We start from the raw sequence: 12,421 nt of genomic DNA on the forward strand, positions 1-12,421 counted from the left end.
CGAAGAGCGGTGGACAAAGACACATTTACTGTAGATATAGAAGCCACTAACGATGAAGAAGAGATAGAAGAAGACGATCAAAATGACTCATCTGTGCAATCCAACACTGAGGACACAGAGGACACTCAAGCAGATGTGGAAAATGAGGATACAGAGTCACAAGTCAATCAAACTGAGGTGCAAATCCAAACGGAACCTGTCATGGAGCAATCTAGGAACACTTCCGGTGAGAACTGTCAATCACCTGATGACGTCAGGATCGTCATCCGGTTACCCACAATTCACCCGCAGCCCGCAGACGACAGTGACGGTGGCATCACCAATGCCGCGTTTGAAGGAGACAATGAAGAAGAGCCGACATACGAAGAAATCCAAGTTCCAGAAGAAGCAAGATCTTGTTAGCAAATTAGCGGAACTCCATTATAATTGTATATATTGAAAGGAGTCTGGTGATATTTTACTTTACAGCTTTGTAGCCGTTGATGTAGATTTGCCTTTTAAAGTTATCCTCCCTAAAACAAAAATTAAGGAGATGAAATATACCATATTCAACGAACCCACAAAATTATATGGACAGGCAATATAGCAACACGTACTCATTTTGTCCACAATTTAAATAAATTACCTGGGGAAAAATGAAAATCCATAAAGATATTTCGACAGCCACTAGTTTTTACCAAGGAGTTATTTTAACTCCATGGTTTTACGTAGCGTTGTTTACTTTTAGGTCGTGCAATTGGGTGCAAAGAATTTGGCGTGGGTTTCATGCTGGTGCAAATGATAGAATGTCAGTACGCTTTACATGGTGGTTTTAGAGACTTGGGAGTATTAGGCCACACCAAGTAAATTTTATGGATGACGTCCTCTGGAGACCCTAAATGTAATGCGAGAGGGCGAAAAAACAAGAAGGGCCCTAAAAAACAAGATGCCTAGATTAGAAATATACTAAGAGACGACAAATGTTAGGGCACAAATTGAATGAGGTGACACAGTGTAACAAGCAAGAAGTCTTTTATTCATCATCAAAACAGCAATAAATCAGGTAGAACAGTGGACAGTGAAGAATTTTCTGTTATTGACAGGATGGTCCTGTCAATAGACACTTTCTTCGCGTTACGGGTTTCACGTCAATCTAACGATTTGCGGCACTGACGTGACTCTATGGTCATAGTTACAGGAAGCGGAATTTCTTGTTTTTTTTCTAGGAACAGGCCAAAATCAATGCGCGCGCGGACGTCATCCATAAAATTTACTTGGTGTGGCCTTACGTCTAAAACCATACACCAATAGAGAACCGTGCCTTCACATAGAGAGAGTACAGAGTGCTAGGAAACTATAGAATATGTCATAGTGGTATTACCAGGAAAGAATGTACAGATGTTTTAAACATTATTATACCAAACAGAGATATTTCTATTTCCGATCGTAAGAACGGTGGAAGATAATAGTATATTATATGATTATCTGTTCTGTAAGGTTGAGGTATTCGGGTATATCATTTTTCTATGTAGCCCCAAATCAGCAGATTACACGTTACTTATGTCTCTAAATTTATCAAGTACAATTCTAAGTTTTACAGTTGCATCAATATACACTGAGAAAAATGTACGGGTTATGTATAGACAGAAAACATTTATGATTTATGTCAGATATATTTGTTCAAGTTATGGATGTGGTACATACGAAGGAGCTTGCCTCTTGTGCCTAAAATAATCTTTAAACGGGTTGGGTAACAGTGTTTTTATGTTGTGCTGGGAGTCTGGTGTTCTAAACTGCTGATGAACTGTTTCGGTTTCAATCACACAAACACGTACGATCGGTGGAGAAAGTTAACGTTTACACAGAGAAATGATAAAGTGTTTCTTCAACATTTGCTGTGTTTGTATTTTCTTGTTTTCTTGTGTGAGGAAGGGAAATTAAAAGGGGAAGAATTTTTTACCTCGACAAAAACGAGGGTACTTATATTGGCAAGTCTGAAGATCATGTAAAAGGTATTATACGATGTTTTCTTATTATTTCCATCATATCTCTGACAGTACGTAATATATAGACCGTCTACCGTTCATGTTGAAAAGTCGTGACGCGATGTTCAAACTCAAAGCTCACAATCTCCCCCAAGCGGTACACTACGGCGTTGCACCTGTACTGTGCTTGGTACTAGTATTATATATGACTTAGACTAATACGGTTTGAGACGACAAAGCACCAAGATAAAGGAGACTCAGACGTATGCATCATATTCCCTGGCAGCACAATAACTTGGCCCAGTCAACTTAAAGGCATCCAGTGCGATTTCAGAGCAGCAAAACGAAATATTCTGAATTATCCAATCTTTATGATATGGACACATATTTCTCCACATTAGCACATTTCAATCAGTATTTCATACTTTGGGTGTCTAAACTGCATAAACAAGCCCCAACATTAGTCCTTTACTTCATGGGTGGTACCCTAAGAATAAGCCAAGGGCCCTTCCAGTAACCATATCGTTTCCCGTCATAATTTTGGGTATTTTTGCTCCATGCGGGTCAATATACTAGTACATTGGGATGGTGTATAGTCGGGAATGCCCGCTACCGCCGTCGGGAACGTTCGGTAGCGTCACGATTACCGAAGCGCGACCGAAAGCGGAAAGGCTACCGAGCGTTCCCGACGGCGGTAGCGGACATTCCCGACTATATACAAGATGGCCGCCCGGTTTGTAAATGTTAACCGCCGAAATGAGTCCTTAGCATGGTTCACAGAATTTATCATAGCGCAGTCAGAATCGGGCAAGCCAGGCTAAAATATACGTCGTTGTAATCCTTACAAGTCAGGGAACCTCGGGAAGTTCACTTGAAGATCACACTTGTACACAAAAACGAGCTTTGTAGCGTCAAAGTTGACCTTTATTCGCTAGCTAAGAACTCATTTGGGCGTAGGTTTTCGAACTGTATGGGGGTTTCCGTGATACCGCTAATCCCATCTACTTCCGGGTCACGGCTTACGAGGTTCGGTTACTAGTATATTACACGCCGAAGAGCGAAGGAAACGTTGCGGAGTAAAATTTCATGAAAAAAAGCTCTTAAAAGCCGCGCCTATAAGGTTTCGCAACTTCTTCCCAAAAATCCAATTACGCTTTGGCGAGAATATTAGGGTCTGCCCTCCGTGTCTATCGTCGGGTCGTCCTCGGAGTGCTTTTTGTATCATTTCAATGATACGTGTAACTACCTAGGTTTTCAAAAGTCGGACTGACTTCCAATATAGTAACCCCACTATCATATCTACGCATGTGTGAGACGATTAAAAAAATCCCTTCACCCTTTGGGGAGTACTCTTTCTCGCAAAGGCGATTATGATCTGCCCTCCGTGTCTATCATATAAATGATACACGTAAACGTCGGGTCGTCTTCGAAGTGCTTTATGTATCATTTCAATGATACGTGTAACTACCTAGGTTTTCCAAAGTCGGACTGACTTCCAATATAGTAACCCCTCTATCATATCTACGCATGTGTGAGACGGGTACGTGTACCAGCAATCATTTAAATAGCCAATAGGAGAGTTACCACTTGGCTCTTAAAAAGCTTGTTCAGAATGATTGGCTAGGTGTATTTGAGCTTGACAAACCTTCTCTGTCCAGAAGAGATACGGTAGTTACACGTATCATTGAAATGATACAAAAAGCACTCCGAGGACGACCCGACGTTTACGTGTATCATTTATATGATAGACACGGAGGGCAGACCCCAATATACTCGCCAAAGCGTGATTGGATTTTTGGGAAGAAGTTGCGAAACCTTATTGGCGCGGCTTTTTAAGAGCCAAGTGGTAACTCTTCTATTAGCTATTTAAATGATTGCTGGTACAGTGTACCCGTCTCACACATGCGTAGATATGATAGTGGGGTTACTATATTGGAAGTCAGTCCGACTTTGGAAAACCTAGGTAGTTACACGTATCATTGAAATGATACATAAGGTACTTCGAAGACGACCCGACTTTTGCGTGTATCATTTATATGATAGACACGGAGGGCAGACCTTAATCGCCTTTGCGAGAAAGAGTACTCGCCAAAGGGTGAAGGGATTTTTTTTATCGTCTCACACATGCGTAGATATGATAGTGGGGTTACTATATTGGAAATCAGTCCGACTTTGGAAAACCTAGGTAGTTACACGTATCATTGAAATGATACAAAAAGCACTCCGAGGACGACCCGACGTTTACGTGTATCATTTATATGATAGACACGGAGGGCAGACCCCAATATACTCGCCAAACACCAAAGCGTGATTGGATTTTTGGGAAGAAGTTGCGAAACCTTATTGGCGCGGCTTTTTAAGAGCCAAGTGGTAACTCTTCTACTATTTAAATGATTGCTGGTACAGTGTACCCGTCTCACACATGCGTAGATATGATAGTGGGGTTACTATATTGGAAGTCAGTCCGACTTTGGAAAACCTAGGTAGTTACACGTATCATTGAAATGATACATAAGGTACTTCGAAGACGACCCGACTTTTGCGCAGACCTTAATGGCCTTTGCGAGAAAGAGTACTCGCCAAAGGGTGAAGGATTTTTTGGAAGAAGTTGTGAAACCGTAACGGCTTTGCAAAGGTCACCTTTCTAGTTGATGATTATTTTATACTTATGTTTAAATCATTTCTGTATCCCACGTACTCATGCATGGTGTCCTATCAGCCTGTATGGGCTGGGCGACAATATTTATACACTTCTATGCACTCCGAAGAAGCCTGACTTTTACCTGTATGATTGCAATTATATACACGGGAGACGATTTTGCAACGATTGAGATTTTTAAAGTCGGACTGTCTTCATGCTGTCTAACAACAATTTTGGTAAAAATTAGGTAATTTTCGGGGCGCAATGTGATTCAGGTGAAAGTCGTGTTGTCGTCGACGTGTTTGCAACGATACAGGCAAAATGTATCGGCTATCGAATGATTGCTAGCGTAGTCGTTTTTACACATGTGCATACATGTCAGTGGCTCGTTCAGTTGAAGCAAAAGAGCCATATATATAATTCTTGAGCATTCTTTCCCGAAAGGGTGAGTATTGCGCAGTACACTGCCCTTGGCTTGGCAGCGGCCCTTCGCCGGGTAATGACGTCGCTGGACGTGACCCGGAAACAGATGCAACCAGATACCGCGAAACCCCCATAGGGTGCGTATTTTGACGGAAATCCAATGGCGGAAACCTCGCCGAAAAATGGAAATGAGTCAACTTTGACGCTACAAAGCTCGTTTTTGTGTACAAGTGTGATCTTCAAGTGAACTTCCCGAGGTTCCCTGACTTGTAAGGATTACAACGACATATATTTTAGCCTGGCTTTCCCGATTCTGACTGCGCTATGATAAATTCTGTGAACCATGCTAAGGACTCATTTCGGCGGTTAACAGTAAACTTGGTGAGTTTAGTACTTTTCGGTCGCGCTGTGGAATATTTAGGCTGATCTGAACATCGACAACCCGGCCAATTGTGGGTTTATATTGTAGGGAAGCTCGGGACAGCAAAAAAACGGGGCGAAAACGGAGCATCGGGCAGCCAACGGGAAATGTGCAGTTCTGCCAATGGATCTTTCCACGACCGTCTTGCTGAGGGTAATGCAATGTATAAAGCCCGAATCAAGAGTCGCCACGGCTAAGCTTTGGTAGGTTTTCTGGTAGGTTCTGAAATGCCCCTAGTGCTACAATGTTCAATATCTTGTCACTAATTTGCAGTAGAAATGCAGCTGATAGTGCACTTACGATAACTTGAGTTCTCTCGAGACCACCGCCATCTTTTCCCGTCGCGCAGAACACAGAAATTCATCCGCGCCTCCGTACTAGTAGTCAATAGCTTGCGGTGCGGGTATAAAGTAGTGCGCCACAGTACTTGCAAAAATTATATATAGATGAACACGAAAGCATGGTGGAAACTGAACTGAATGAAAAATATTTTGTTGGCTTGACTGATTTTTTTCTGGTCGGCTCTGATGCTATATTACAGTTCTGAACCTTGAATGATAACACATAACTGGGTGTGAGAGTGCAGTGTAGTGTCTGAGTGTCAGTTTTCTGTATCATTAACTAATAGTACAACATTATATACTATTCATGAATAACACCACCATCCCAGTATATACACAGACAGCTACAATGTCAAGTAGCAACTAATTTATTGTGTTCAAGTGCCATTAGTTAGCTTTTTGTGACGATCACAACTACCGTACATGACGTGTACCAAGTGTAGAACTAATGGGGGTAACCCTGTCCAGGCTGGGGGTATCCAGACCCTGGGGCGGGGGGATAGCCCGGACCTCCTGGGGGAGGATAGCCGGCCCCCGGGGCAGGAGGATAGCCGGTTCCCGGGGCAGGAGGGTAGCCGGCTCCCGGGGCAGTAGGGTAGCCGGTCCCTGGAGCAGGAGGATAGCCAGGACCGCTAGGTGGCGCCTGTCCCGGGTAGGCTGTCGTGGCTTGTCCCGGGTACGCTGTGTTGGTTTGTCCCGCGTAGGCTGTAGCAGTTTGTCCCGGGTAAGTCCCGGGATAGGTCCCGGTGGTACCGGTGGGTGCAGGGGCTCCTGTGGCGGTCTTGCCCCGGTCAAAGCCCTGCACATGAGAAGAGAATAGTTAAAGTCGTCCAATGCAATTTCAGTTTGGCAAAACTGGCAGAAAATATTCTGACTGAGAAAATCTGTTTGATATTGACATTTGATATATTAATTTCTTATTACATTTTCGTCATCATGTCACAATTGCCCAAAACAAGCTACGTGAGGTGTCTCTTTATTTTTTGGGGGGTGATACCAGTGTACGATACAAAACATGCAACCGTTTCCGTCAGTGACATTGCATTTTTGTCTCACAAATATCATGTCAACATGCTGTCTGATAGGTTTGATTCAACTTACTACATTAAAGAGTGACCAGAAAATTGACTTTGAAAACCCAGATTTGCCACCTTAAAATTGCATTGGATGCCTGTAAAGTAGTCTTAGTAGTCTAAAATTAATGATATGGTAAAAGATCGTTTCTGTTTTGTCCCTTACCGCTCCCATGGCATGTGCCATAGCGTTGGCGCCCTGGACAGTCGCGCCCATCGCAGCCCCCATAGCGGCACCCATCCCCTTCAGCATGCTGCCCAGATCTGGGCCCTGTAGGAGGGAAACAAGAACAGGAGTGAGACTGTCAGCGCTATAAGGCCCTATAACAGTTTTGAAACATGGTGTCCAATCTATCGTGGCTGGGACAGGCTGTCTTCAGGGCTCTAATAGTTTTCCTCCGCCCAGTACACTGTGACAGACCGCCCGGTCGGACCTTTGGTAATAGAGTTTGGCACGCCGGGAGTTAATTTGCCCTACCACGAATATATGATCGTGGTGGGCCTAATCAAACTACCGGGGGACCCTAGCTCAGGCGGCCGGGGAAGTGTTTCATCAGTCCCGAAGAAAACCCGCCCCAACCACGATAGACTGGATACCAGGTTATATAACAGGTGGAGGTTGAGTGATTTGTACATTCCCTATGCACTTTCTTTATCATATACCTACCAACATACATGATCATTCAAACACAATGCAAATACAAGTTTCTGTCTGTTAACAAAGCAACAGGTTCCGTTTCCTCACCAGGAATATTACATTTGCAACCAAGGAATTGCCATACCCGTATATGTATGCCTGATGCAGCGGGGCGTGTGGTTGGAGGAGCGCTGGGGTAACCGACAGGTGCACCTGCTGGATACACTCCTCCTGCACCGCTGCACTGCAGAGTGGGGCAAAATCGATAGAGGTCGCTTCAAACTGGATGCCATTTTATCACCGCCAAGGTGTGTGTGTATTATGTGTAAGTCAACTACAAACTATTTCCGTGAATTATGGTTGTATGACAAAACGTATTATGTTTACTTTCGCAAGAGGAAAACATATCGTTTTTGCTCAATTTCTTCTCCCGTTCCAAACGCATAAGGTCAATGACCTGGACCAGACGTCTGTCACCATGGTAACTAGTGTTGTAGCAGTCACCCTGTGGTGTTGCAGCTTACCCTGTTTAGGATCTCCATGGCCTTCGTCTTGTCATGGCCGAAGCTGAAGGCCTCCTGAACCAAGTGACCACCGGTAGTGACGTCAGTGATGTTGCTGCAGAGAAAAGTACCGTTCATGTCATGACGATCATGATTGGACGATGCTTCCTACCTGCATCTGAGTAGTAGTCTGTCATCGAACATATAGAATGCGAATAGAGGTTCGTGGGGTCGTGTGGCGTAGCGGCAGAGTCCGCGACTCCGAACCAAGAGGTCCTGGGCCCTTGGTAAAGGCACTTTACACGACTTTCCTCACTTCGCTCAGGTGAAAAATGAGTATTGTATTGTTCCCTGTGTTGTTGGCGGCATTGATATAAGTTGAAAAAACTTGAGTGTGCCGTCACCACTTCTTGTGATTTTATGTTGGAATATAAAAAAATTGTACGGTTGATGATCGAAGTGGGCTAACTGAACTCACTCCTGCAGTGCAAAACCTACCAGGGAGCCTAGTTCACAAGGCGGTTAAGAGCCCCTGCAGCCCCGAAAAGAGACACCCCCCAACCACGATAGACTAGACACCAGGCTATACCCACCTTTGTCAAAACATATAATAATTTTTGTGTAAAAATATTTGACGGACATGCAGCCACTACCTGGTTGGTCGCTATTTTTTTTACTCCAACATTTCATGACTAGACATGGTGACGGCAAACTCAAGTTATATCAACGCAGAGGACAAATACTAAATAGGACAAGCAATAACTCATTTTCACCTGAGTTAAGTGAGGAAAGTCGTGTAAAGTGCCTTTCCCAAGGGCACAAGATTGGTGGCATGTCAGGACTCGAACCCGGGACCTCTTGGTTCCGAGTCGAGCACTCTGCCGCTACGCCACACGATCCCACTTCATCGGTCGCTATCATTGGCGGAACTGCTAATGGGATCTGTCTATTACTTATGCCTTGACCATTTCTCTGTGTTTTTGGTAGTTTTATTATAATGTCAAGTACGGAACGTGTGTTGGACAAAGTTCGTGTCGGTACTGACCGGGCGACGATCTCCAAGATCTTCAGCTGGGTGTTGGAGAAAGGCGACGTTTCCAGGACCTGAGCTGCTTCTGCGCAGGTCATCGGGTAGAGCCGCTATATGTACAGCGACGTAAAGAGAGACGGTACATGTAACACAAAGTGTTATCTCTGATTGGCGGATGGGTTTCCGCCAATGAGATATAGGAGGTTAACACGTAATATTTAGTAGCCACTCCAGCTCAAGAATTTTTTTCAAATAACTTTGTTAGCATTCTTTAATGTTTAATAAATAAAAAAAGGGTTACAATATCGCTTTAGTTCTTCCCAATTTACAAGCCAGCCAATCAAATAGTACCACTTCCTCATGCTGATTGGACCTCAGTTGCTAAAGTTCTGTATTATCAAGAGGACCACGTGAGTAGGTACTTTGCTTTGGAGTCATTACCTGTTTTGTCGCATCTCACTTGATCGCATACATAACGCCAGTACAGTTGTGTTTCCCGGGATGTAAACTGGGTATATCTTTTTATATTTCTAAAAAGAGTTTCCATGGACTGTTAATAAGAATATCCAATACTTACTCCTTGTATTGCCTGGACTGCTTTCAGTTTGTCGCTGTCGTGTGGGAAAGTCTCAAGAACACGAGCCAACTGAAGCACAGACAGATAGAGGATGTAAAGACCACGTCACTGTGAGATGGCTGACAGAAGGACCTCATGATTTTGTACCAAATTCTAGAAAACAAGAATTCTGAGATCTCATACCTCCATGAAATATGATTTTATGTAAATGATTTGTTTCATTGAATAGGCAATTAATATAATGTAGTCTGTAATATATGGTGTTCTAAACTCAACTTACAATATTTTGCGTGTCAAACTCCTATCCTTTGGCAATATCTAATTTCAACATATCCTCAATAATTATGCAAATTGCCTCTATATTAACATAATATATGCATAGTGTTGTTAACATTTAAGTAACCAACACATGTCACAAGGTATAGAATTGCCATCATTCACCATTACGAAATCGTAAAATTTTTGCATTAATTATGCAAATTAGGTCATCATTTGCATAATTGGTATCTGTGGATGCTCTATCTGCCATAGATTACATATATTACATGTATGAAAGTACTATAATGTAAAGGTTCCGGGTCGGAGTTTAATTCTGACCAGGGTTCCAAATAGTGCGCAGTAAATCGCCGGATCTGCGAGGTTGTCACGCTAGGTTTGGCTCCCCATAGCTCGGCGATCGCTGTAGATTTTCAACTAGGTTTTGAATTGATCAAAAAGCCTTGGGATTGTAGTGTTTTTCGGCGCGGTGAAGTTGGACGGCCAGCGAAGCGTTTTTGGTATTAGTCCGCGAGCAAGGGTGATGCGGTTTGTCGCCTGATGACCCAAATAGCTGCGTTCTATGTGGAATTTCTAGGGGTTCGCGTCACCGGATTTTGCGAAAAACTTATCGCAACAACCTAAATTTTTTTTGTGTTTTTCAGAAACAGAAAGTAGTAAGCTATTTCAGCATATAGGCCGTTAGCCTGGGAAAATTCGTTTTTTCCAAGCAGGTCCGTTGAAAAAACTGCAAAAAAACTACATTTTTCGTATCCAAAATTTACGTTTAACTACAGTTTCTACCCAAATTATAGAGTCGACGGACAATAACCAAAATTGTATCGGAAGCCGGCTGGAAACCTCCGTTGACTGATGTAATGAGATTTCCCGTCGTACTTTTTTTGGCGGAGTTATAGCCCTTCGGTTTGAGGGTCTCTGCCGGATCCAAAATCGTGAAAAAAACTCCGGTCCGAGACCTAAAACACTGTCATTATAGAATTTCTCATTAATTATGCAAATTAAGTCCTCATTTGCATAATTTACATTTAATTATGTACATATCTCTCTCAGCTACCTACCTACCAAAATTGATGAAAATATATTGTTCCTATGTGGAGTTATTGGCTTTTAAAGATTTCGCCCGAAAGTCCCCTGCAGTTCCAGAACAAGCTGGTAGGGGGACCAAACCCACACCACTTACTCCTGATAGGAAAAGCTATCTGTCACCAAAAATTCAAGACCATAGCATGTTCAGGACAAAAGATACAAAAACCGGAAGTTCTGCTGCAGTACCAAGGTCATCCACCAGGAGGCCCATATTTGACCTTGACCTTCGTCTTCCTAAGACCTACCAGCATACCAAATATCATCACAATCCATGAAGGCGTTATGAAGTTATGCTGCGGAAACACAGACACGCCAAATCATGAAACAAATACATGAGATGACCAAGTAAGCCAACACATAGATCGCACTAAATTATCAACTTACCTGATGACCGTTGAAATATCCCTGTGAAGAATTCAGTACCGACAGCTTGTCACTTGCAAATGTCGCCTGAAAAACAAAATTCTTTATTCTTAAACTGTATAACTTTCCAAGATAGAACAATAGATGAGGTCACGTAGTAGGTCAACCAAGGTCAGAACGAAACATGTAACAGGTCAGGGCATTCCGAACGCCATGTAACTGACCTGAGGGCACTATGCACTGGAAAGGTATATAAGACTTGAAGAAGCCACCCACACAGGCGAAAACGGTCGTCAGGCTAAATAAAAGTTCTAAACGGGAACTATGCAGCTCCAGATGTCTTACTGAGGGACGACTGCGTGTGCAAGATGTCGGTTAGCTTGAGGAATGAGTCCCCTCTACTATATGTTTCCAAGATAGCACCCATAGGATTTGTTATTAGTAAGATAAGAAAGTACTAACATGTTTTGGATAGGCTTATACTTATCTTACAAAGAGTAAACACTTAGCGGGTTGTTTTATTTGCATATTTGATTGCCCTTCCGTGACCGGGAGACACTATTGATTATGCGACAGTACTAGTACTTTGCACGCCAGGACAGAAGTCAGTAACATGCAACGTTTATTATGTTTATCCAAAAACGATTAAGGTACGGCATATCAAAATTGCTGCCTTCTTTTGAGAACATTTTCAGGTAGTTAGAAAGGCTTCGAATTGTCCAATCGAAACAGGTACCATCGTGACAACATGCAAGGCTTATTACGTTGGTCCAAAAAGGGTTAAGGTACGGAATGTCACATTTCTGCCTTCTTTGGAGAACAGTTTCAGGAAGTTAAAAATTCTTCTTTTGTCCAATCGAAACGGGTACTAATCGTTTAGGGAAGTGTGCTTCCCTTTTTCACATACTAGATATGCATCACATATAGTTTGTATGATCTACCTTGGCGGTCATCGATGGCCCCGCCCACATACGTTGTACGATCGCACTGAGTCGTACATGTGTCCTTAAAAAATTGGTATCCAGTCTATCGTGGTTGGGAGGATTTTCTTCGGGGCTGCAGGAGCTCTTCCCGCCCGCCTGAGCT

The 12,421-nt window shown here is 43.1% G+C and overlaps 2 protein-coding genes across 2 annotated transcripts in view; one reads left to right on the forward strand and one right to left on the reverse strand.

Moving 5' to 3' along the window:
- Positions 1–902, forward strand: part of LOC109487881 (MAM and LDL-receptor class A domain-containing protein 2-like) — a 33,778-nt gene extending 32,876 nt beyond the window's left edge. Inside the window, 1 exon segment of the mRNA XM_019791988.1 lies at positions 1–902. This exon segment is cut by the window's left edge and continues 372 nt beyond it. Within this exon segment, the coding sequence (XP_019647547.1) occupies positions 1–402 (402 nt within the window). The 3' untranslated portion in view covers positions 403–902.
- A 5,333-nt stretch (positions 903–6,235) lies between these two features.
- Positions 6,236–12,421, reverse strand: part of LOC109487594 (formin-2-like) — a 7,230-nt gene continuing 1,044 nt past the window's right edge. Inside the window, exons 2-8 of the mRNA XM_019791599.1 lie at positions 11,357–11,422; positions 9,611–9,679; positions 9,049–9,143; positions 8,025–8,118; positions 7,646–7,744; positions 7,030–7,134; positions 6,236–6,589 (exon numbers count right to left, since the gene is read on the reverse strand). Coding sequence (XP_019647158.1) covers positions 6,236–6,589; positions 7,030–7,134; positions 7,646–7,744; positions 8,025–8,118; positions 9,049–9,143; positions 9,611–9,679; positions 11,357–11,422 — 882 coding nt within the window. The remainder of the gene's footprint in view (positions 6,590–7,029; positions 7,135–7,645; positions 7,745–8,024; positions 8,119–9,048; positions 9,144–9,610; positions 9,680–11,356; positions 11,423–12,421) is intronic.

The sequence above is a fragment of the Branchiostoma belcheri genome, unplaced genomic scaffold (assembly GCF_001625305.1).
Source record: "Branchiostoma belcheri isolate BF01 breed outbred unplaced genomic scaffold, Haploidv18h27 scaffold9, whole genome shotgun sequence".
Lineage (NCBI taxonomy): Eukaryota > Metazoa > Chordata > Leptocardii > Amphioxiformes > Branchiostomatidae > Branchiostoma > Branchiostoma belcheri.